Source organism: Aquarana catesbeiana, linkage group LG02, assembly GCF_042186555.1.
Source record: "Aquarana catesbeiana isolate 2022-GZ linkage group LG02, ASM4218655v1, whole genome shotgun sequence".
Lineage (NCBI taxonomy): Eukaryota > Metazoa > Chordata > Amphibia > Anura > Ranidae > Aquarana > Aquarana catesbeiana.
In genome coordinates, this window is record NC_133325.1 from 392,165,085 (window position 1) to 392,191,890 (window position 26,806).

Genomic DNA, 26,806 nt, shown 5'->3' on the forward strand with positions numbered 1-26,806 from the left:
TCACAAGAAATGAAAGTCTTGATATTATAAGTTTTTCCTGTGCTATTAGACTGACATTGGGTGGTTTTCCTTTCCATATTGATAAACAATGTTCTACATGTCAAACCCCTGCCGCAGCTGAAAAAAAATCTATATCCAAAAAAGTGACTGTTTGTTTTTGTTTTTTTTTTGGGGGGGTGGGGGGGTGGGGGGTCAGGTACATTTCTCACTAACTTATTTCTAAGGGTAGGTGGTCTCCTATAAACTTTTTGTGTTTTTTCAGATAAAAATTTTGATAGTATAGGGTCCCTTTTAAGTATAGGACAGTGTTTTTTCATGGTTTTCTTGATATGTTTAAATGGTTTATTAAACACTGTACTGAAATGAATCTCATATTTATTTTATTCTCTGTTTTTAGTCTATAATAGTTCCTCTCTATTCATATTTTGAACCTGCTCTTTCACTTTAACTAAAGTTTTCTTTTTTGTATCCTTTTCCTTTAAATCTTTCCATCAGTAATTCTGTTGAAATCCTGTACTGAATCAGTTTCTTCTGATGCACATTATGTGTCCCTTTGGGATGCCATTAAGCCATTTTGGATGATGCCCACTTCTGACTGGAATGTACTAATTTCTGTCATCACTTGGAACTTTAATTTTACACAATGAGAATCTGCACTTTTTGTGGAAACATATGAACTTTAAATGGACTCTATTTAAAGCATTATTGTTATTTATTGAATTGTATTTGATTTATTAGTTGGAATTTGGTTACACAATGCTAGCTGTGTTAGTTAAGGTTGGGTAGCGCTCTTACATTGATTTTCACATTTAAAGGCACAGTCACGTAAGAGCAGCAACCCATCAATCTTAGTTTTTAAACTATTTACCGTATTTATCGGCATATAACACGTGCCGGCGTATAACACGCACCCCAAGTTTAGGAAAAAAACCTTACATTTTAAATTCCCATCAATGCAGTCTTATCAGTGTCCATCTGCAGTCTTGCCCATCATTGCAGAATGATCAGTGTCCATCTGCAGTCTTAATAAAGGGAATAAATGATCGCGCTTACGGATCTGTCTAGGTATGCTGCCTCCCCTAATATAGTCCCCCAAAGGGGTCTATAACCACAGATTGTATGAATAAAAGAATGGTGGCGCTTCCTAGTTTGGGTAAAGGTACCAGGTGTGAGAAAAAAAGAAAACTAATTTATAATATTAGTACTTAGTGACCTGTGAATACGTGACTGGTAAACAGGCTGTTATTCACTTAACAAAGTGATCCTGCCAGAAACATGACTCATCTTAAAATCAGTGAGTGTCTCCTATTGGTAAATAAGTTTTAATGTGCAAATCTCCAAATATATACTAAATACCTAGCTCCAAAATATCCGTCCTATATATTGGTGCTGGTATATACCAAAATAAGGCCCATACCCTCAGTTATGAATCAAAGAAAATATATATGTACATTGAACATATGTGCAGAAAAATAATAACATAAACAAACAAATAATTGTACATAAGGACTTAGTAATGGTCCATAATTAGATGTAGAACCCCCCTCGGGGTTAGCATCCCAAATTAGTAAGTGCAAATATTCCAACAAATCTTGCTGCGTGTAGCTAATAGTTCATCAGATAAAGTGAATTTCCATTCATAATCGTTGACGTAAACACAGTGACTGTGAATGTTCAAAAAATTCAGTGACTGTAGGTGTTCAGACAATTCCACTTGTGACTTCGTGCTCCCCCTCAAGTGTCCCCACTCACCAGATCCCCTCGCCTCCACAGGGGCACTGCGCTTATCTTTAGGCCCACCAAGGTTGCTCCACCGAACTCATCCAAGGGTCTGGGGTAATCCACCTTCCTGCAGGTATTATCTCTATGGTTGGCTCCTCACAGAGGGAAAGAAGAGATATAGACTCCCATAGTGTAGTAAAAACGCTGGGTTTTATTGAAGACACAACAACATGATCCAAACAATAGCAGTTGTTTTAAAAATAAAAATATAAAAATATATATTATAAAATCCTGGATAGCCTATGCGTAGCTCACAGATTGCACATAGTGCCACTATTGTTAATAGGCATACTAGTGCAGAGTGTGTCGGCTAACTCGGCAAAAAACGCTAGGTAAAAAATTTGGTCGAATCAGCAGCAGCGCGCTGCGTTCCACCTGCGTTCCAGCTGCCTCTACCAGGAAGTGACGTAGCGTGCGTGGCGCCGTCGTACGCGTTTCGTCATAGACGTCCTCAGCGACGGTGCTACACTCTGCACTAGTATGCCTATTAACAATAGTGGCACTATGTGCAATCTGTGAGCTACGCATAGGCTATCCAGGATTTTATAATATATATATATATTTTTATATTTTTATTTTTAAAACAACTGCTATTGTTTGGATCATGTTGTTGTGTCTTCAATAAAACCCAGCGTTTTTACTACACTATGGGAGCCTATATCTCTTCTTTCCCTCTGTGAGGAGCCAACCATAGAGATAATACCTGCAGGAAGGTGGATTACCCCAGACCCTTGGATGAGTTCGGTGGAGCAACCTTGGTGGGCCTAAAGATAAGCGCAGTGCCCCTGTGGGGGCGAGGGGATCTGGTGAGTGGGGACACTTGAGGGGGAGCACGAAGTCACAAGTGGAATTGTCTGAACACCTACAGTCACTGAATTTTTTGAACATTCACAGTCACTGTGTTTACGTCAACGATTATGAATGGAAATTCACTTTATCTGATGAACTATTAGCTACACGCAGCAAGATTTGTTGGAATATTTGCACTTACTAATTTGGGATGCTAACCCCGAGGGGGGTTCTACATCTAATTATGGACCATTACTAAGTCCTTATGTACAATTATTTGTTTGTTTATGTTATTATTTTTCTGCACATATGTTCAATGTACATATATATTTTCTTTGATTCATAACTGAGGGTATGGGCCTTATTTTGGTATATACCAGCACCAATATATAGGACGGATATTTTGGAGCTAGGTATTTAGTATATATTTGGAGATTTGCACATTAAAACTTATTTACCAATAGGAGACACTCACTGATTTTAAGATGAGTCATGTTTCTGGCAGGATCACTTTGTTAAGTGAATAACGGCCTGTTTACCAGTCACGTATTCACAGGTCACTAAGTACTAATATTATAAATTAGTCCATCTGCAGTCTTGCCCATTATTGCAGAATGATCAGTGTCCATCTGCAGCCTTGCCCAAAATTGCAGTATGATCGGTTTTAAATTGTTACCGCCGCCGAGATAGACAGAGCCGGATGTCCTCTGTACTCAGCTCCTCTCGCAGTCCCGCCCAGTCCCACCTCTTGGCCCAGCTCCTATGATGGACACAACACCGGTCCAATGGCGGGACATAAATGCTAGGAGGCGGGACTGGGTGTGACTGCGAGTGGAGCCAAGCCTAGCCGAGTACACAGTATACTCGGCTCTGTCTATTTTGCCGGCGCTCGTTCCCTTCTTCCCCTCTGAGGCAGCGGTTCGGCATATAACACGCACCCACAAATTTCCCCTGATTTTAAGGGGGGAAAAAAAAGTGCGTGTTTATATGCCGATAAATACGGTAAATACATTTTTTGCAGGTATATTTATTAATTTTCACTTATCCTTTAGCGCAGGATAGAGATATATATATATATATATAGATATATAGATATATAGATATATCTATATATCTATATATCTATATATATATATAGATATATAAATATATAGATATATAGATATCTATATATATATAGATATATATAGATCTATATAGATCTATATATATATATAGATATATATAGATCTATATATATCTATATATATATTGCCTAATAATTTATTGACAGTTACTTGACATAGTCCAAAAGGCCTGTCCTTGCCATGAGTGCCAGCCAGGCATTAGACTGATACAACTTACACTTAAACTATTAAAGCAACATCAATCATTGGCAAGGTCATCCCGCCCAAAAAGCTGTGAAAATCATCCCTAAAATGGGACAGGTGGGCAACTCTTTTAAACCTTCTTTGAATGTAACATTTTTCAAGTCAGCAGTGTTTGTCTTAATGTAACATTTTAATAGAATTCAGACCCTGCCTCATCACCCCCGTGCATAAGAAGCCAGTCACTTTGGAGCTACTTTACCTTTTTGCCACCAGTGTCAACACTCACACGCTTACTGAGGCATGCTTCCATCAGTCAAGGCTCCCTTTCCCTAAGGGCTCAAGGGGCTTTAATTCTAATAACACATGCAAAATTAAGGCAATTGGTTTGATTATTAAAAGTGCTTCAGACCTGCCTTTGACCTTTTTCTGACTTCCTTGTCCTTTAAACTTGTAAGCCACATCAAACTTCTTTTGCATTCCCATTTTAGGTCCATTCACATCAGTCTGGCCTGCTATGGTGCACACCGCAGTGTGTTGCGCTGCATAAAATCTTATAGTAATTCAACTTCAATATACATAAAGTGCCACGACTCACTAGATGTGCTGCCCTCAAAATACAAATGAGGTCAAATAAGCCTATATCATGTATGCATCTTAGTGTATCCACTGTGCCTCATTTGTGTAAGGCCACCACCATCACCAAGGAATCCAGATAAGCACTCACCAAAATGTAGGACCTCACTGCATTCATAGAGGTCAGTATGCACTTAGAACTTCAAGCGGTTGAGATGCTAGGTGAAGTGGTTCAAAATGATAGTCAATGCTAGATATTAAAAGTAGTAAAAGTAAAAAATGCTCCAATAGTACAACAATAGCTTTTATTAAAATTACACTCCAATATTTAAACAGACAAGGGCTAAGGACAGGGCAAACGGACAGCATTTTTAATGCAAAAGAGACATGCTATGTTTCTTCTGCATTAAAGCAGAACTAAACTCTCCTTTTTGTTTTCAGCAAAGGAAGCTGCCATCTTGGCCTCTGTATGATCTTCAACTGCCATGATGCTGCACATGTAATCAGTTATGGCACCAGCCATTTGATGTTTTGACAGTTTGGTTGGGAGCACAACTAATGTGAAAGCTACATTCCCCGTACATTACAGGAATATAACTGTTTTTTGAAACTGTTAAGTAACTTTAAAGACACAAAACCCATTGATTTATCTGTCTGTCTGTCCGTGTACAGTGAGCTGCGCATATACAGCGCATTGTACAAGTTTGGCAATGCCGAAATGACTAAACTCCCGCACATACATGGGAGTGACGTCCTCTCGACCTGGCCAATGAAAGCAGCTGGCGATTGATAACTAGAATTTGATCACCTAAGATGTCAGCGGGCAGCAGGCAGCTCCGGAATGCTGCATCGCTGGAACGAAGGTGAATATAACTCCTCTTTAAAAACCTAAAACCCAGCATAAAAAATTCACATGGAACGTTGTCACCCAAATAGTGTTAAAGGGTCCAAACATTCACTTTTAATTGCTGTATTGTTCTCCTTTCAAGTATATTCCTCCCTCTTCCTATTTAGTTACTTGGATTTGAAGCAAGCAGAACACAAACAGCAAGTTTTTTTATAACCTCTGCTAGATTTTTTTTTTTTTTTAATTATGTGTCCTGGGGAAGGGGGGATTATTCTCCTCGCTTTTCTGTGTTGTCAAGGCATAGAAATTAAGGGAAAACCACCCGGACTGGGGCAGAATTTTAAAAAACCTAACAGAGGTTCTAACCCTTACATAAGAAAAAAACTAAAAAAATATTTTAACTTTAAGTACAGTTATCTTTCAATTATTCTCCCCACTTCTGATTGCAGCCTGCCTGGTAATATGCTCACCTTTCTTCCTACCTGTTTCTGAGATCCTTGCTGTGTGGCTTCCAGCTGTCCAGCACAATACAGCTTATCCATAGGAGAGAATGAGGCTAGGATGCATAGGCACTGTAAGAAGAGGAACAGGTTCTTGTGGGAAAGACTGTGTGGCACTGGATAACACTGCACAGTGTAGATTGCTGAATTGTGGAGGAAGGGAAGTATTTTACCTGGCATTGCACCTGGGTAGTGGCGGATTTATTAAAAGACAAATGCACTAAAAGACCTTTAAGTTGTCCTTTAAACTCCTTTTAAATATTTTCACAAAGCTTCCTAACCCTATATTAGGGTTGCCACATTTTCTTCAAGCCAAACCCGAACACTTTAGCAGCACAGGGCATATTTTTGCTTTCGTAGTATACACTATAAGATTATAAAAGACCTGGAACACCTTTGGGTGCCCCAAGAAGAGTGATAATGTAGCACATTGGCCAAACTGCTCTTGTTGACCTCATTGCCCGACCCCCCCCCCCCCCAGTGATGCCAAACCTGCCCCCAGACAGCGGCTCCCAGACAGCAACATATTTTTGTGTAAAACCATCTCAGTTACTTGGGGAGCCACAGCCCAGTCTGAATATTGTGTCCGGGGATCAGGCAGACTGAAACCCAGACACATGATTCCAAACCTGGACTGTGCAGATGAATACTGGACAGGTGGCAATCATACCCTATCGTCTATAAATGAACAGTATGTTTGATGATCTAGCATAGCTTATTGTCAGGACACATTCTTTGCACTAACTGACTTATGTCTTCTGGCAGGTGGTGCTTTGGCTCATGCTTTTTTTCCAAGAAGAGGAGAAGCTCACTTTGACAATGCTGAACACTGGTCATTGAATGGGAAGGGCAGAAATCTGTTTGTTGTCTTGGCACATGAAATTGGGCACACGCTTGGGCTTCCTCATTCACCGTTCAAAAATGCCCTCATGTCTCCATACTACAAAAAATTAGGCAGAGAATATGTGCTGAATTTTGATGATATCTTTGCCATCCAAAATCTCTATGGTAATTTTCTTTGACAAATATGTGTGACATGGTTCTTACTGCTCATAAATAACTTGGTTGGTGGCTGTGAGTAGCTTCTGTTTTTGCTGGCAGTGCAACATAAAATAAAATACAGCTGGCGGCTTGTGAGATATGTAGTAACATTTTGAGACTCAAAAAAATTGACACCAAGTTATTTTAAGATGTAACATTAAAGTGTTACTAAATCCACAAGAGTTAAATCAGTCTGTATATGCAGTAAAGCATGCTTGTTATACTCACTGTGGAACCTAAGGGGTTAATCCTCCGCATTGTGTAAAAAGGCTGCTTGATCTTTTATACACTGATCCTCCCCTCCCTGCACTGTCCCCCTGGACAAGTCTGGATAAGATAGAGCCTTTGAAGTCAGGCTGTACATGCTCAGTTTGGTGTGTATTGCTAGAGAGGTTTTTTTTCTTGGGAGAGTGCATGTGATCAGCACAGGCCCAATCAGCACTGTCCAGACATGTCCAGACAGAGGGTTAGGAGCCCTGCAGTCTCATAGGACAGCTCAGTGCAGTATGAAAACTCCTCCTACAAGCTTGACCAGGAACTGATAGAAATCACAAGACTGCTATATACTGCTGATGAAAGGTATTTATCAGTTTATATTTACTAAATTAATTGCATTTCCATTTTCTGTATATTGAGGGAGACCAGATATAGTCAATGCAGTGGCCTGGGTTTAGTAACACTCTACGTTTCACAATAACCGCCTATGAATCGCATATCTTGTGCAATTCACATGCGATTCAGGGCAGTGTGATTTGAGTGCATTCATTTTGAATGGGCTCAAATCACACCCTATCGCTCCAAAGTAGTGCACGCACTACTTTTGGAAACTCTACAACCGGATTACATTCAGAGAACGCTTTCCCAGAAAAGTGTTCTCTGACTGGAAGTGGTAGAGAGGCAGGGTGATGACATCATAATCTCCACTTTGTCCAATCAGAAAACACTTTGCAATTATTGAGAAAATGGAAAGTGATCTTTCAATGGCTTCCCTGCCAAGCGGGCAACCTCCTGTGCACAGGACCTAGAAACCAGCTGTGGTAGCAGCTACTACTGGAGGGATTTCCATCTTTCATAGGGATCGGCCAGATATGGAACATACATATGAAGTAATTAGAGAAAGTCCTGGACAGCCGCACTCAAACTGATATGTTGCCTTTATTGAATAAAAGTCATCAAAGATACATGCCACAGCAGGAAAGCTAACGCGTTTCACACTGTAGTCAGTGCTTAATCATAGCTTTGATTAGCTATGATTAATCATAGCTTAATTAATCATAGCTTAATCTCAGTTATGATTAAGCACTGACTACAGTGAGAAACGCGTTAGCTTTCCTGCATTTTTCTGCTGTGGCATGTATCATTAATGACTTTTATTCAATAAAGGCAACATATCAGTTTGAGTGCGGCTGTCCAGGACTTTCTCTGATTACTTCATTGTACAAGCATTGCCAGCACCTGTTCCTTTCAGCATGGAGGAGATGTTTGCTTTCGATCGGCCTTCCTAGAGCGGTGATAATTCTCTCTTTATGGAACATACATACTTATATTGGTCCAAAAATATGGCAAAAATATACATGCCTAAACTTCAGCTTTAAATTCAAAAACAAAAAAAAGTTACTAATTTTATATATTGCTTCTTACCTTGTGGTGGCTGCATTTGTTTCCTTTTTATTTGTTTTTTTGTTTACCTTTTGCTTTTCCTTTTATTTTCACTTGGAGATCTGGCCAGTAGCACATTTCCTGTCCTATGTCTTGTACACACGATGAGAAAATCAGATGCAATAAAAACGCATTCGGAGCGATCATCTGATAATCTATTCATTAGTACACAGCTTTTGAGAGCCAGTCACGACAGTTCATGCAAAAATATCTAAAAGGACAAGCACAAAAATATTTCTTGTAAGATAACAGAACGAGCGATTTTCATGTAATTAGTATAGTATTTGTAAGAAAGAAATCGAGTGACCAAGACCACGCATGCTCGAATACAATACATTCACATACATCACTTTCTGAATTTGTATTCTGTCTTACGACAAATTAAAGTCGAACAGACAACACTTTTTAAGCAGCTGCAGCAATTGTTTTTTCCTGCTGGGATAAAGGTTTTACAAAAAAGCTGACTATTGTAAGCACCTCTGTCAATGTTAAATAGTTTGTCTCAACCCTCTTAATCCCCTCTGCACACTGGAACACTTTTGCCATGCTTTTCCATGGTAAAAAAAAAAAAACACTGGAAAACTATTTCCTATTAAATCGTATGTAACTCTTCACACTGTGGGTGCGCTGAGCTTTCAAAAGTCTTGCAAGCTGTATCTTTGGTGCAGTTTTTCAAAAAGGCACCTTCCATTGTATGTCCATATATGAAAGCATCAAAAGCGCATCAGTGTGAAAGGCCCTTATTGACACTTTTGCTGGCCAGATTAGTACTGGCTGTTTTACCAGGTGAAAATAAAAGAATAAAGCCAAAAAAAGAAAATTAATGCAGCCATGACATTGAAGAATTAGTAAACTGCCCTATATTATTATTTTTGCTTTCGGGATTGTCTCTAGTATTATGCCCTGTTCATTTCTTTTGTAACTTTAAGGACCCACCCTTGCACGTGCGCTAACATGTGCATTAATGCTTTTTATTGACAAACCAAAAAAAAGACACCTGAGGTGTTTTTCCCAACATGAAATGCAAGCCAGCACATTTTTTTGTTTTTTTTTTGTTACATGTGTTCCAGTGAGATGGGGTTCAGATGGGTTTTTGAGTGTATGCACATTAGGGTGCCAAAGAATGTAAATCAAAAATTAATGGACATATCCAAAAATGTATACATGATGTGTTATTTTAACCTACATAAAACAGTGTAAGAAGAAGTCTAGTCTGGCCAAATCTGACACATCAGTTATGGGTAGATGTTGCAGAGCTGATTGCCTGTTGTCTCCTTTTTTTTGGCATTTGAGGACTCAGTATGTGATGTTTCCCCACCACTAATTCACTGCTCCCTACTGTGGAGTAGACTTGCTTTTGCAAAGCGTGGTATTGCAATTTTCACACAATATTCTCCTTGAAATTAAAATGATTGTAAAAAGTAGTGTGAGAATGCCCCCTTTGTACTGGCCTTAGGAGATACGCAGCTGTGACCGTCCCAAAAGACATTAATAATAGAAATAATATAAATATATAATTTCATAAATAATACAACACAGAAACATCTACTAACACATGGAATTATTATTTGTGGCACGTGGAGTTGCCAACACGCCTGAGCTCATCCTTGGTGGCAGGTATTATGTGCAGGAGAAGAGTGCGGAGTGTATGGCGGTGGGTGGTATGTGCAGGATGGTGTCAGTAGTTCTTTATTTTAATTTTTTTATTTTTTGAAAATGCTTTTTGGGGGCCAGTGGATGGTGTCAGTAGAGCAATGGACAGTGTCAGAATTTATTTTTTATTTTTTAAATATTTTTTACAATTTATTTTTGTATTTTTTTTACAATGATTTGGGAGGGGGTACTGGACAGCGTCAGAGTGTCAGACAGAGATTCCCCAATCCCTTTCTCTGGAGCCTTAGCACTGAAGATGAATGAACAGGAGACAGAGGCTCCATTTCATTCATAAACCTAAGCATCCTAAACACCGTTTAGGGTGCTTCAGTTATTAATGGACAGAGTCAGTGATCACTGACTCTGCTCATTCAGAAAAGGAAAGGGCTGGTAAATTACATTTTTACCGGCCCCTTCCTCCGCTCTCCATCCTGACACATTCCCAGTGGGAAAGGAGAGGAGGGAAGCCGGCAGCAATGCGGGGGGGGTGAGGGGGGCTGGAGGAGCACACAGGGGAGCTTAGAAAGGAAGGGCAATCCGATGGACAGTCAGGTAATTGGTGCCGGGGGGGGGGGGGCACGGCAGTTATAAGCACCAATCTCCCTGTATGGCTTTCAATGAAGCAGCTGAAATCCTCGGGAGGGAGAAGAGGAGAAGTAGCTTTCAGCTGCTTCATTGAAAGCCATACATGGGAGATCGGTGCTTGTAATTGACCCCACCGACACACAGATCACCCCTGACTGAAATGTCACCTGCTGCAAGAGGTTTCAACCAGGGACAGCTCACCCGTGGGTGCAGTGTGGGTCAGAACACAGTGGGCCAGTGTGCAGTGAGCACCTTGCACCCATAGATGATACATCATTGACTCTAGAATAATAGTTTTTTTCCCAATGTTTTTATTTCAAGTATTTTATATAGCACCCTTAATTTTCGAAGAGCTTTACAAAATGTACATTTAGTCACCTGCCTATAAGGAGCTTACAATCTTTGGTTTCTATCTCACATACATATTAACAAACTAGGGCCCATTTAGAGAGGGTTCAATTAACCTACCTGCATGTTTTTGAGTGTGGGAGGAAACCTGAGTACCTAGAGGAGACCCACGTAAACACAGGGAGAACATGCAAGCTCCAAGCAGACAGTGTCCAGGTTGGGATTTGAAACAAGCACCGCAATGGTGCAAGGCAGAAGTGCTAACTAAGCATTAGAATTGACCATTTTAAATACATTAAAAATGTAAATCAAATATTAGAAATCTGCAACTAGAAGGGAATAAGACATTGATTGAAAATAGATCTCATGAATTAGAACAAATTTAATGTTAAGCTTTTGTTACTAAGCATTTTTTTACACTGCAAAATGAATTAAACAAAAAAAACTTCAAAAGTGAAATGGCTTTATCATCATTGTGCTTGTGTGACAGGGGCGCCCTCAAGTGGCAGGCTGGTGCAGCTGCCTGGGAAACAGTTCACCAGGTTTGAAGAGTGGAGTGAAGAAAAGAAAGGAGTGACAGATGGTGTAGTCAAACCATATTACTGCCAGTCCATGTTTGATGCTGTCACTTGGGGTAAGAACTTTTCTAATTTATAAGCAGGCAGAGATTTCATTCTTTTATAATTAAAAATTTCACAAGATTAGAAGCATGCAATAAAACCACAGTTAAAAGACAGTACATTATGCAAAGTATTAGTATGTCCTAGAGGCCAGCTGAAAAGGGAAAAATAATGCACATATAAAAAGCACTAATTAAAGTGGTTTTATACCCTTTTTTGAATTTTTTACCTACAGGTAAGCCTATTATAAGGCTTACCTGTAGGTTAAATGAATATCTTCTAAACCTGTACGGTTTAGGAGATATTCACTTTGCATGCAGCCGCTGACATCAGCGGCGCATGCGATGTGAAGGTCCGGCGGATGCTGCCGGTGTTTCATCAGATTAGGCGACCCATCAGAATTTGGAACGAAGTGACGTTCCGTCACCGCCATCTTGCTACACCCAGCACTGCTCCCCAGTAAGGATACACTGAAAAGGGGGCAAGCGGACATCTTGTTATGTTTAAATGTTTGCATTTAACAGTTATTTTTAACAGTAAACAAAGCTTATAAGGTGAAATACAGTATTTAGAAATCCGACGGACTGTTTAGATGTTGAATTTTAAAAGCAGCGGCAAACCTGCTGATCTCACAGGTTTTCTAATGTGACAGAACACCGCTGCTTTTATGATTCAACATGTAAACAGTCCGTCGGATTTCTAAATACTGTATTTCACCATATATGCTCCGTTTACTGTTAAAAATAAGTGTGAAATGCAAAACTCTGGTGGGTGTAACAAGATGTCTTCTCGGTGTATCCTTACTGTGGAGGAGTGCTGGGTGTAGCAATGGAACGTCACTTCTGTTACAAATTCTGACGGGTCGCCAAATCTGATGAAACACCGGACCTTGCCGGAAAGAATACTCCTGTGTACATGCGTGGGAGTGACGTCATCGTGGCTCCGGCCACTCACAGCACCAGACCCGCGAACCTGGAAGACACGGCGAGGGGGAAATGTCAGCTCCCTCGGCAGTGCCCGGGATCAGATGCTGACGCCTCGTTGTAAGGTAAGTATTTCATAATGAGCTAGTATGCGGTGCATACTAGCTCATTATGCCTTTGCCTTACAGGTTTTCATTTTTTTTTTTTTTATGCGGGTATACAACCACTTTAATACATTAATTCTCTCTAAATGTTTATGGAAAGAACTGTTATTGGGCCCCTTGCACATGGGGCTTTCCAGCTGTATTGCATTTCAATGCGTCCTGGAGGGACAGGTACAGTATTTAGCTCTGCTGCAGGCAGCCTGACAAAGTCTATGGCAGGCTGTGCTGGATGGGGCTGAATGCTGTACCAAGTGATATCAGCTGTTAGGGCCGTATGCATTTAGGGATGAATCTTCTGTGTATCATAATACTTCCCTTAAAGGAAATCTATGGTCACAGCATACTCTTTCATTTTATGCCATCAGCATTGTAAAAACAATACAAACAATCATTATTTCTGACAATCCAATACAGGTTTACCTGAAAGATCTCCTTTCATTTTGTGAGTTTTGCCTGTCTGCTGGTCATCTTTCTACAATTTCCTGGATTCCCTGCATGCTTTGCTGCTTCACCTCTTTCCATTTCTAAGGACTACATATCCCATGGTATCTTGCTGCCTGCAAGCAGTGTTTCCTGTACTGACTCCGGTGTCTTGCCGAGAATGTTCCCTCGGCGGATAAGTTCCCCCCCTGTACTGCGCAGGCGCAGCGCCTGCGCAGTACATACTACTCTCAGCCGCTGGAGATAGCCGAAGCTCAAATGCTTCAATCAGCTGTACACGGTGCCTGCGCTCTGGGTCCAGGTTCCTTCCCCACCATCCAAGTGGACCTAGAGGGGGAATCTAAAAGTGCCGAGCGCAGCGAGGCCGTGCCCGAAGCGTGGCGAGCGAAGCGAGCCCGCGAGGGGCCCTCTTACAGGCGCCGTGTACAGCTGATTTTCAGCTGTTCTGCTTCGGCTATTTCTGCCGATACCTACTGCGCAGGCGCAGTAGAGGGGAGAACTTATACGCCGAGCGGAACTTTCTCGGCAGAACACCGGCTCCTCTGCAACTCTGTAGCTCAGAAGACAGGTTCTATGAATTCTGTGATGCAGCAGTGCATATCCACATGACATAGTAAATACATGTCATATTATTCATGGAAATACTGTTAATGGGTGAGGATCTTCACAAAGTAGGTTTACAAACTTCAAGATCATTCGGAGTAACAGGAGTTGGCAAGAAATAATTTGAATACTATGTGGAAATGAATATATGACTACATTTTGACCATAGCTGTGCTCTAATCTTGTGTTTTCACTACACTAAAACTTCACTGACGCTAAAATAATTTTTTCTGGTTTTACAGATTTGAAACAAACATTGTTTGTCTTCAAAGGCCGACACTACTGGATGGTGACTTTGAATGGAAATGTCTCAGGGCCTCAGCTCACTCAACAGAGGTGGAAGAGACTTCCAGCATTTGTTGAAGCTGCAGCAGTGTCAGGATCAGATGGCAAATTTTATTTTTTTAAAGGTGAGAACTTATGATGAAGGCTGCAGTTCAGTAGCTGTGTTCCAGAGCTGGCAACGTTTTAATTAATTTCCAAACACACCTCTTAGTATTGCGAGTAACTGGCTCAGTTATTTCCCCTATCAGTGAACTGTCACACAACAGACCCATCTTAACTTTTGCTAAATTGAATCACAGTAGTGCTTTTTTGCATTTAAAATTGGATGTAAAACTTGAGTTTTTGAACCGCACAGAATGTTATTTATTTGTATAGTAAGCAGTCTGATCCTTCAAGTTACAGAAATGATACCTAAAATACCTTTTATTAAATATTTTTTCTGCAGTCATGTGGCTTCTGAACGGTCAAGGTGGAGGGTGGGTATTAGGCTGCAGCAGCACATCACGTCCATTGATGTTACTGATGAGTTCTGGTCCCTAGCTGGCAGACTTTGGGAACTGTCCATTGAAGGCAGAGAGTGGCAGATGGTTAGGGCCTTTAACCTCTTACCTTCAGCAATAGGAAGCAAGTGGCGCTGGAGGTGTGCCTAGAAGTGACTGGCAGAATGTTATGCACTGCCATGGTTAGAATACAGGCATGCTGTACTTTGTCATGGCTGCTCATAGTGTTAAAGTGAGAGGCCACTGGAAGGATGACAGCACTACTGCTACATTGCAAGACAGTGGGTGAGTATTGTCGCCCCGCAACCGGAAGCCCTCTATATACAGGGCTTCCAGTTGCAGTAAGCCCTGAAGCCCAGACTGAAAGGATCACCAGGCAGGGCCGGTGCTACCACTAGGCAAACTGGGCAGCCGTCTAGTGCGCACTACTGCCTAGGGTGCCTGGCCACTGGTGTTCCTACTCTCTTCTCTCTGCAGCAAGCAACTAAGTCTTAGCATCAGTAGGTAGCCGCCACTCCGTTCGCACAGCGGCGGCGGAGGACTGTGTCTGTGTCCCTACTCCCAAATGAATGGAAGCAAGCAAACATTCATTGATGGGCGCTGGTAGGCTGCATTGATGGGCGCTGGTAGGCTGCATTGATGGGCGCTGGTAGGCTGCATTGATGGGCGCTGGTAGGCTGCATTGATGGGCGCTGGTAGGCTGCATTTGATGGGCGCTGGGAGGCAGCATTTGATGGGCGCTGGAGAGGCATAATTTGATGGACGCTGGTGGGCTGCATTTGATAGGCGCTTCATTAAAAAGGTGGGGTATACATGGGTAGGGCAAAGGGGGTGGAATCAGAGGTGGAGCCAGGGGGGGCGGAAAAATTAGGTTTCGTCTAGGGTGTCAAAAATCATTGCACCAGCCCTGTCACCAGGTGAAACTTAGAAGCTCAGTGAAGTGGTACAAAATACTATAATATGTAGTTTTACAGGTGCAAGTGCCAATGTGTATTTAAATGTGGTAATTAGACTGACATACAGTTTACATGCTGTGCTTTAAAAATATTAACCTAAAGTGTACCTGCATTTGCAACTACACACCACAGTAACAGATTCACATTATGGGAGGCACTTTCCTTCTTCCATTCCCCCTCTACCACTCAACACTGACTTTTGCTTAAGCAACTAATTGCTATGCTCAACTATGTCTTATGTGAATGGGGGGGGGGGACTCCCTTGGGCTGTGTAAGATGTAATTGAAACTTTAAGAGGACTCTAGGGTGCTCTTGCAAAGGATGAAGACAATGGGGGAGCATGTGGAAAGTGACGCTGCGTACTGTGCTTTCTGTGAAACAAACATGTTACTTTGACCAGTATAAACAAAGGTTGCATTTAGTCGTGTGGTATCATTCTCCAGGCTGTACAGTGTGACAGTTACAAAAGTGACCCAACAGAGTCACCCCTTTACCCCTGTAAACCTGTGGGGATGGAACTTTGGGAGCTGCCATCTTTGATTTGTTATTTAAGGTGTAAGCTCCATGGTTGTTCTCGTGACCCTGGCTTGTCTAAGTAGTTAAACTGGAGCAAGAATGCAGCTAGTGAACTCCCATCCTGATGCTTGTTTCAGGTTACTAATGCACTACTGTAGGTCCTATCCCCAAAGGTTCCATTTAAAAAGTGACTTCCACTCCCCTCTGTTTATTTAATCCCCTCTAACCTGTTATGCAGATGTAGCGCTACCCCCACAGGAGCCACTTGGTAGACTGGGTTCTCTTTTTTCTGCCTGGACTCTGAGAACAACATTAGCCTTTGACACACCAGGCTAAGCAAATGGGTACTACACTACTACTGGGAGCACAGAAATATATACCCTGCCTATAACCAAGGTTCATTATCAAAAAGCAAACAAATTAACGCAATATTTTTTTTTACTATACAGCTATAGCAGCATAGAATAGAGTTCTATGCAGCTAAATAAGGGTAAACCTGGTAATCCAGAAAATCGGCAATAAGCAATGGTCTAAAGAACAGTAACCGCCATGATGATACTGTGTAAACGCCTGTGTAAACAGTAGGTTATATTCATTTTAGAGTGTACTCTATATGAACGTAAGCAATGAAATGTTAGGTCTGCTAAAGAGGTAGCTCTTACTATGGACAACAAAGTTCTTGTGAAGTTGGGGCCCAGTCTTTTCAATGGTGCACATGGATGCAGTTCCAGTAGATCCTGCATGCAGTAAATAATGCTGCCAGTTAGATGGGCAGTCGCCATGTGGTCAGTCTCTGCTAGCAGAAAAAAGGTTAATGGCAGCAGTGTCCTCACACCAGTCACAATGATACAGCAACAGAGGTCCCGCTGTTCAGATGACAGCTCATTTCTTGATCTTTTTGAAATGACTCAGGTCCTCAGCACAAGGATGCAAGCTTGTATGAAGTTGATGTGCACACCTCGGTCTCCACACAGCAAAGAGGAAATTCCTCAGTATTCAGCCTGTGAAAATACAGTCTTTCTTTCTATCCAGCTGTCATTGGAAATTGTAGTTCTATAGTCCATTGACTCCCATAGCATGAGCCTTCCCCTGCACTACATCTACCATGATTCCGTGCTGCCAACCTACAAGTCAAGTGAACACCTTCTGCTTGTCAGCTCCCCCCTGGTGGATGAAGGTGAGGTAGTGTTATTAACCCTTTCAGCTGAAGTTCATTGGGAGCACAGAGAGCACTGCAGCACAGTGTCCGAAACTGCTCTCTGTCTTTAACCAAGCACCTGACTATACAGGGTTGTATTCTGGAAACATACTTGCCTGCTCAGTAAATTAAGCATTGTCCTGATGAGATCGGCTGCAACAGGCCAAGTACCCTTTCTGACCTCTTCCCTTATTATGTCATTAGGGGCCACTGTGTCTTTCGGGTTCTTGTAGCCCACCCGATGATGCACCTCCGGGTCTGCTCCAGCTGTGCATCTATACTTCTGCAGTCTCCAGGGATATGTGACAGAGATATCCAGGAGTCTGCATGAGCAGGACATGTCTATCCTAACTTGAGTTAAAATGGAGGTAGAAGGGTGAGCTGGACTGAAAAAAGGGAGGGGAACCGCATGCAGGGAGTGAAGGTCTGCTTTTAAGACTGGACTCATTTGTTTAATCTACTATCTGCACTGCATGAAGTTGTTGAAGGGACTTTCCCTAGTTCCCCAATTTTTTTTGTATGTAGAACAATTGTTGCTCAATATGTGTTTACATGTGTTGCTTTAAAGCAGAACAGATAAAAGTCTAACTGAATATTCAGGAAGTCCTCTCTATAATTCAAAAAAATGCAGCATGTATTCTGCCAAGGAGGAGCTGTTAGAACAGTGATTACATCATATCCTCTCCTCTCACACTATAATCAAACTACACTTCCCATCATGCTTTGAGAACTGCAGTGAATGTGGGAGGGTACACTAGGCCTGTACATGTTAAATGTGAGCAAGCCCACATAAATCACACCCCCTCGTTCTGCAGCCAGCCACACTACTCAGTAACACACAGCAGGATAGGTAGGTTACAGCCTTATAAATGCAAAGCATGTTTGTGCTCTCCCCCTCCAGCCAAAACAGGAGATGAATATATTGCCCTTACTTGCTTTATGTAATCATTCCCCAACTGTAGACACATGTCCATAAGTATATATTATACTCACTGTACTCTGCTGTAATTCAGTATTAAAAATATATCTTCCTTCTGCTGTAGCTTTGAGATCTTTCTAATCACAATCAGTGCTTGTATGGTGTATATGAGCACATCCCTAGCCGCACCAAAGAAAGAGCCGGGCCATGCTGCTTTATATCAGCATGTGGCACAAGTAAATGTCAGCATGAAAAAAAAAAAAGTGCAGCTCTAACTTACTAATCAATAACACAATAATGGTGGAACCCTCTAATGTATGGAAATCTCAATAAACTTCAATATTACAGTCTCTGTGATATGTAATGTCATATATAATACATATATATATAATACCCCCTACATGTATTTGACAGTGGACAGTGTCAGTAAGGCAGTGGACAGTCTCCACTGCTAATCAGTGCAGCCTCATTAGTGCCGTATCAGTGCAGCCTCATCAGTGCCGTATCAGTGCAGCCTCATCAGTGCCGTATCGGTGCAGCCTCATCAGTGCCGTATCGGTGCAGCCTCATGAGTGCCCATCAGTGCAGCCTCATAAGTGCCCATCAGTGCAGTTTTCAGTGCAGCCTAATCAGTGCCGCTTCATTGCCTATCAGTGCCACCTCAGTGCAGCTTATCATTGCCCATCAGGGCTGCCTCATCTGTGCAGCTTATCAGTGCCCATAAGTGCAGCCTCATCAGTGCTGCCTCAGTGCCCATCAGTGCAGCTTATCAGTGCTGTGTCGCCTCAGTGCAGCATATCAATGCAGCCTCATCAGTGCAGCTTATCAGAGCCCATAAGTGCAGCCTAATCAGTGCCACCTCAGTACAAATCAGTGCTGCCTTATCAGTGCAGCCTCCTCGGTGCCCATCTGTGCAGCATATCTGTGCCCATCAGTACAGCCTATCTGTGCCAATTAGCATAGCATATTTGTGCCCCTCAGCACAGCGTATCTGTGCCCATTAGCACAGCGTATCTGTGCCCACCCGTGTAGCATATCTGTGCCCACCTGTGCAGCAGGGATCGTTAGGAGAGCCAGCCTCATGACACAGAGCGGCGATCTCCTGGTGTGACAGATCTTGTAGGTGAAACTCCAGCCATTGTAAAGTCCTGCCTCCTCGACCAGCATTGTGATATACAGCACACAGGTCCAATGCTGGTCCAGGAGGAAGGACTTTACAAGGCTGGAGTTACACCTACAAAATCTGTCACACCGGGAGATTGCTGCTCTCCCAGCGATCCCATGCAGCAGAGACAGGTGGGTGGATGGTGGGTGGGCAGGGGGGTGTTGGGAACAGTGCTGGCAGGGAGAGGAGGAGGAGTAGGACACCACCTCTATGGGCGGTACAGACCGGGGGTCTATAAGACCCCCCTGCCCACTATAGCAAGCAGGGACGGAAGTACATCCCTGCTTGAGGTAGATAGAACTACAAATGGGAAGTGCCAGAACTGGTGGCTGAGAGTACAGGAGGAATATCAGCTACCGGTCTTTCAAACAGGAAACCTTGGGGATTAACGTTTTTTCTGTAAAATCAGCAGGCTATGACAGATGAACTACTGAGCTCAGAAGAAGATGGATGCCCTAGTTGGAGAAGGTAGATCAGCAACAAGGACATAGAAAAAAGAAAGTTTTTACCCAGAGTTCAGCTTTAAAGCAGTCTATTTAAAATAGGGTGCCACACATGGCATCAAAGTGTCTCTACGGCACCCCACAAAGCATGGGTGCATAGCAGGTTACTGTACGTATTCATGGAATGCTATTCTTAATAAATGGCACCACAGTGCACATCATTGTGTATGGTACCCCACGTTACCGCAACACATGGGTGTGAAGCCAGTCCTACATTTGAAGGAAAAGGCAGCCAAGATTTACCAGTAAGGAAAGGGAAAGTTCAGCAGAATAAAAAGGAATGATCACAATGATCTTTGCTAATAGATGCATTAGAATAAAATGTAACATTCATACAGAAGTTTATTGTGAACTTGATCAGGATTCATAGGCAGTGCCATTTCCAGGAGCAGATCTCAGCATTTGCGGTAGGCATAGGCAGTGTTGATATGTACTCGGTGTTCCTAATCCCATTTTTTACCCTGAACAAATACAAGTATTTCTTGATGGCATTACACCATACCTTAAAGACTTTGGCCACTTACAGTGAAAGGAGTGCTGTCACACAGTGAGCAAAACAATAAAATGTCAAGGAAACCAGAGCTAATTAGCAACACTACTTGCCCTGAGAAAATGATGCTGTTGTTGCAGTCACCAGGAACTAATAACCAGGCTGTTTTGCCTCTAGCAAAAAATTAGCACATCTGTTGAATTCTTAGACCTGGGCTGCTTACTGCCTGCTGTATGAGCTGCCAAATAGGTAGATTATCTCCAGTTAAATTATTTATGTCAAGATGACTTCAGTGGTAGGGGGTAAAATAAGGCATGTGTTAGTAGCTACAAGGTTTGCTGAGTGAGACTTTGTTTTTTTTTGTCCACTCCTACATTAAAGTAGGTTTATTTTATGCTGTCAGTTTTTATGGTTTACCTTACTTGTAATCCATCAAGGCAGATCAACCATGAGAGTACTGTCTGGAACTGGAACGGACAACTTACCTGAACCGACCCAAGGATTTGTTTGAATACCCCCCAAAGTTTACTTTAACTCTTTTATATCTGTTATTCAGTTTTTATAATCTTCTCTGCATTTTGTGTTAACTTAATGTTTGTCCTCCCTGTGTGACCTATTTCTGGTTTTGTTGTAGTTCACATACTTTCTCTATAATAAAAACTGATTACGTTAAAAAAAAAAAAAAATGGGGAATTTAATACACAAAAGTCTTTGGTAAACCCACAAGTGTTTTTTTTTAACCACTGTTTCCTTTATACTGGCTCTTGAAATTAACAAATGCAATATTTTAGAGGTTGGATAAAAGGATTAACACAGTAAAACACTTTTAATCGTTAAATAGTACGTATTTTTTAAAAGGCCTGTACATCAGACCAAAAGAGAGAGCTATGTATGCTTGGTATTTCTGTTCTAGATTTTGCGACATAATACCAGCACCGAAAGCTACAAATCATTTCCTACTAGTTAAGGGCTGATTTTCTATTAACCACCTGCCAACCACTCACAGTAAATATACTGCGAGCAGGTGGCAGGTGCAGGCACGATCACGTACCTGTACATCAGTCCTTTCTTCCAGGTTCGGCAGTGCGCATGTGCACGCTCCCTGCTGACCCAATATGTGATTGGACACAGCACGAGTTTGGCAGCTGAATTCAGCCAATGATTTTGGCTGAAGTCAGCTGATCGACTGTGTCCAATCACAAACACACAACTTTCTGTGCATAGAAAGAGTGATCTGGTTTCTTCTCCCTGAAAAGGAAAGTAAAAGCAGCACACATTACACATTGTTAGGCAGTGAACCTCTTGATTGCCCCTAGATGTTAATCCCTTCCCAGACAGTGATATTAGTACAGTGTCAATGTACAGTATTATTACTGTCACTAGTGACGTCAGTGTCAGTTAGTGATCCTCCCAGATAGTGTTTGTTGGCACCAGATTGCCTGCTACCCTATAATAGCCCCACTATAAGTCGTTTCATACCCCTTATAATTTTCCACATTTTGTCATGTTACAACCAAAAATTGTAATGTATTTTATTGGGATTTTATGTGATAGACCAACACAAAGCAGCGCTGTGTCATGGCCTAGGCCGACGAGGCCCAGGCCTAGGGTGGCACTTTGCGGGGGTGGCAAAAAAGCCACTCCCCTGCACGAAAAGAAGCCCCCCAACCTGTCCTCCCGAGTCCCGCCTCACACACACATACATCGCGCTCTCGAACTCTCCTTTTACCCTCCTGATGCGCGCACGGTATTACGCACAGTAGAGACAAGTGGGAGTGCCGTCCAGACAAACTCCTGCCCCCTTCCCTCCAAGCGCCAGTAATTAGCCACAGGTGTACCGCCCTCTTCCTCACCAGTCTACGCCCTTTTTTGCGCAGACGTCATCCCATGTCAGTGGAACGAGGAGAGAGCGAGCATGCTGCTATTGGCTGTGTGGTGATCTGTATGTAAATCGGGTCAGAGTGTCCAACCATGGTTTTGGTTGGAGGAGCAGGGGTTAGGGGGCAGTGATTGGGTGTGTCAGCTGTCAGCAAAGTGCACCTGTTCAATGTACGCCTAGTGGTGGAAGACATTTTGTGGGCAGGGTTAATATTGGGGAAGAAGTGACAGGTTGTCTTGGGGATCTTTGTACTGGAACCTTACATGATAATGACAGGCAGAAGAATTGTCAGTGAGCTGTGTCTGCTTCTCATGCCCTCGCCTGCCGCACATGTACTATGCAAATACTGACTTTATTACAAGTCAGGCCACACCCAGTGGAGGTCAGCCACGCCTTCTGCCCCGTCCATCAATTAAATTATTTTATTTCTAGGAATCCATGGAAAATATTTGATGCAGATTAAAAAGCACTGAACTGCATCTGAACACACTCCAGATCAGTTCCGGATGCGTTTCTGCATCTGTGTTTTTAATGCACTTTTGACACATTCCGGTGCATTTTTTATGAGTTTCCAAATGCATTCCAGATGCTTATTTTCTTTTTTTTGTTTTTTTTACTTCTGATTTTGGTATCTTGTGTACGGGTCTTTACTCTTAAGGCCTGGCTAGTGGCTCAGGACTTGAAATTTTGAGACCTGCATTGTACATTTGCATCAGTCCCTGCCCTCAAGGAGCTTACAAGTAGGCATTTTGTACCCACTTTTAATGTACAGAGAGGAAGAGGTGGAGCTCTAAGAGGAAAAGGTGGAGCCTAAAGACAAAGGGGTGTGGTTTACAAATGACGGGTCTTAAACAGGAAGGGGTGGGTCATATTCAAATTAGGGGGTGCACAAGTTTCGTCAGGCCTAGGGCAGCACAAAACCTAAACACACCACTGACACAGTGGCAAATAATTGTGAAGTAGAAAAAAAATGATAAATGTTTTTTCAAAATATTTTACAAATAAATATGTGAAAAGTGTGGCGTGCATTTGTATTCAGCCCCCCTGAGTCAATACTTTGTAGAACCACCTTTCACTGCAATTACAGCTGCAAGTCTTTTTGGGGATGTCTCTACCAGCTTTGCACATCTAGAGAGTGACATTTTTGCCCATTCTTCTTTGCAAAATAGCTCAAGCTCTGTCAGATTGGATAGAGAGTGTCTGTGAACAGCAATTTTCAAGTCTTGCCACAGATTCTCAATTGGAATTAGGTCTGGACTTTGACTGGGACATTCTAACATATGAATATACTTTGGTCTAAACCATTTCATTGTAGCTCTGGCTATATGTTTAGGGTCGTTGTCCTGCTGGAAGTTGAACCTCTGCCCCAGTCTCAAGTCTTTTGCAGACTCTAACAAGTTTTCTTCTAAGATTGCCCTGTATTTGGCTCCATCCATTTTCCCATCAACTGTGACCAGCTTTCCTGTCCCTGCTGAAGAAAAGCATCCCCACAACACAATGCAGCCGCCACCATGTTTCACAGTGGGGATGGTGTGTTCAAGGTGATGTTCAGTGTTAGTTTACCTCCACACAGCATTTTGCCTTTAGGCCAAAAAATTCAATTTTGGTCTCATCTGACCAGATCACCTTTCACATTTGCCGTGTCCCCCACATGGCTCCTCGCAAACTGCAAATGGGACTTCTTATGGCTTTCTTTCAACAATGGCTTTCTTCTTGCCTCTCTTCCATAAAGGCCAGATTTGTGGAGTGCAGGACTAATGGTTATCCTGTGGACAGATTCTCCCACCTGAGCTGCGGATCTCTGCAGCTCCTCCAGAGTTACCATGGTCCTTTTGGCTGCTTCTCTGATTAATATTCTCCGTGCCAAGGTCTGTCATTTTAGGTGGACGGCCATGTCTTGGTAGGTTTGCAGTTGTGCCATACTCTTTCCATTTTCGGATGATGGATTGAACATTGCTCCGCGAGATGTTCAAAGCTTGGGATATTTTTTTTATACCCCAAGCCTGCTTTAAACTTCTCCAAAACTTTATCCCTGACCTGTCTTGTGTGTTCCTTGGCCTTCATGGTGCTGTTTGTTCACTAGGGTTCTCTAACAAACCTCTGAGGGCTTTGCAGAACAGCTGTATTTATACTAAGATTAAATTACACACAGGTGGAATCTTAATTGGGTAACTTCTGCAGGCAATTGGTTGCACTAGATTTTAGTTAGGGGTATCAGAGTAAAGGGGACTGAATACAAATGCATGCCAGACGTTTCAGATATTTATTGTTAAAAATGTTGAAAACCATTTATCATTTTCCTTTCACTTCACAATTATGTGCCACTTTGTGTTGGTCTATCACAGTGATGGCGAACCTTGGCACCCCAGATGTTTTGGAACTACATTTCCCATGATGCTCATGCACTCTGTAGTGTAGTTGAGCATCATGGGAAATGTAGTTCCAAAACATCTGGGGTGCCAAGGTTCGCCATCACTGGTCTATCACATAAAAATCCCAATAAAATACATTTACGTTTTTGATTGTAAAATGACAAATTGCGGACAATTTCAAGGGATATGAATACTTTTGCAAGGCACTGTATATACCATAGTTGGTAGATGCTATAACTTTCGCACAAACCAATTAATATAAACTTATTGGGATTTTTTTTAACAAATACATGTAGCAGTTATACATCTGGAGGAAAAGACAGAAAGGCTTCTTCACAGTGAGAGCTGTGAAAATGTGGAATAAACTCCCTCAAGAGCTGGTTCTGGTCAGCTCAGTAGATTGTTTTAAAAAAGGCCTGGATTCTTTTTTATAGGTAAAGTTAATCCAGTGAATATCCTATTGCCTATTGGGGGATCGGAAGCCAATTGGATCATGCTTTATTGGGCTTTTTGCCTTCCTCTAGATCAACTATAAGTATAGGATTGTGTTTATAGGATTGTATAATTCCCCCCCCCCCCCCCCATCTATTTATTGAACTGGATGGACCTTTGGCGTCTTTTTTTCAGTCAGACTAACTATGTAACTAAAATATAATACATTTTGGCAATTGCCAGTAAATGTAGCGCAGTGCTGAATAGCAAAAAAATGGTCCAGTCATGAAGGAGGTAAATGGGAAGTGGCTTCCCCTTGGGGGCACTGAACATAGAGGGGGTACCAGGAGCGCTGGTGTGGGACACGAGAAAAGGAGGTTTGGGGCCGCCCTGTGCAATTTTATGGCACAGAGCAGGTACAGTAAGTATAGAATTTTGTTATTTAAAAAAAAATGTACCTATTACAACCACATACAATAACTAAGAAATACATTGGCTTCACAACCAGTGCTTGCTAACATCTGTAGCTGCAGGCACTGTGGAGTAGTTAAAAGCTTGCAGCAGAAGCACTTTCACTTTTGGCAGCTCAGCTTCCCCTGCTCTCTCCCCAACAGTGAATTGGTAGTCTGCCAGCCTTCTAATCTCTAATGTTGAAGCATATCTGAAGGCCGCACTTTTTTAAAATTCTAGAGTAGAGCAGGAATAGAACATCTGTCAGGTTTTCATTGCTCATGTCTCATGTCCCTGGAGGCTGCAGGACCATTCCCAAAGTTTCGTATGAGCTCATGCATGTCCTGGGGGAGCCGTATGTTGTTCCTTTGGAAGCCACAGCCGGCTCCCATATCCAAGATGGCAACGCTGGTTACCTGAAGCAGTAAGACAAACCGGCTTCAGGAAGATGTTGCTGGATCCCAGGCACTGGTAAGTACCTGATTTTTAAAAGTCAGCATCTATAGTATTTGTAGCTGCTGACTTAAGTAACAAACTGAAGTTCCTCTTTAAGAACATGAAAATATTTAAATGCCCATAGTCTGGCTACGGCTACATGGATTGTTTCAATCTATCACCCCTGAGAGCCACATACCTTCATTTTCTAAGATCCTTGGTTGACAGTAGCTCCCAATAAAAGTCAGATCATATTTATTTACCTTCAACCTGATGGATGGGAGTCTGCAGGTATTCTGGAAGGTTCCAGAATACTCCAGAAGGTTCCAAACACTCCACAGGCATGAATGATACACTATATACTCCAGACCATGCTCTCAGACATCAACAGTGGCATGAAAGAAATATAGGAATCGAAAAGAGTAAAACCCTTAAACGTGTTTATCCAATTTAAAGAATATCACTCGCATAGATAAAACAAGATTGCACAATGAACATGTAAACTTGCCGGCTAGTAGAAATGGCGTTTCCCGTCACTTCCGGTACGCAATGACGCAAGCACGTCTCTCATTCCTAGGTGTTTCGTCACCAAGGACTTCTTCCGGGGCACAGGCGCCATGCTGCATCATCGCCTTATATATGTGGGCTTAATTTGTGTTCTTTCAGTTATATGTGCATGATTTCACATGTTTACAGGGAGTTTTTTTAAAAAGCATACTGTGACCGTATTGAAAGCATAGTCACTCCTGGCACAGGAACTTGGCACCTTTGAACAATGACATCAGACATAGCTCTCCTGGAATAGGGAATCCTCTGAACTTACAGACCTTCTTTCAGGGCAGCAGTAAGCCCTCAACTATTCTATACT

At 42.2% G+C, this 26,806-nt stretch overlaps 1 protein-coding gene across 1 annotated transcript in view; it reads left to right on the forward strand.

The window, feature by feature from the left end:
- The window catches only part of MMP28 (matrix metallopeptidase 28), a 115,068-nt gene that overhangs the window by 86,464 nt on the left and 1,798 nt on the right, over window positions 1-26,806 (forward strand). Inside the window, exons 5-7 of the mRNA XM_073615219.1 lie at window positions 6,567-6,809; window positions 11,578-11,721; window positions 14,081-14,248. Coding sequence (XP_073471320.1) covers window positions 6,567-6,809; window positions 11,578-11,721; window positions 14,081-14,248 — 555 coding nt within the window. The remainder of the gene's footprint in view (window positions 1-6,566; window positions 6,810-11,577; window positions 11,722-14,080; window positions 14,249-26,806) is intronic.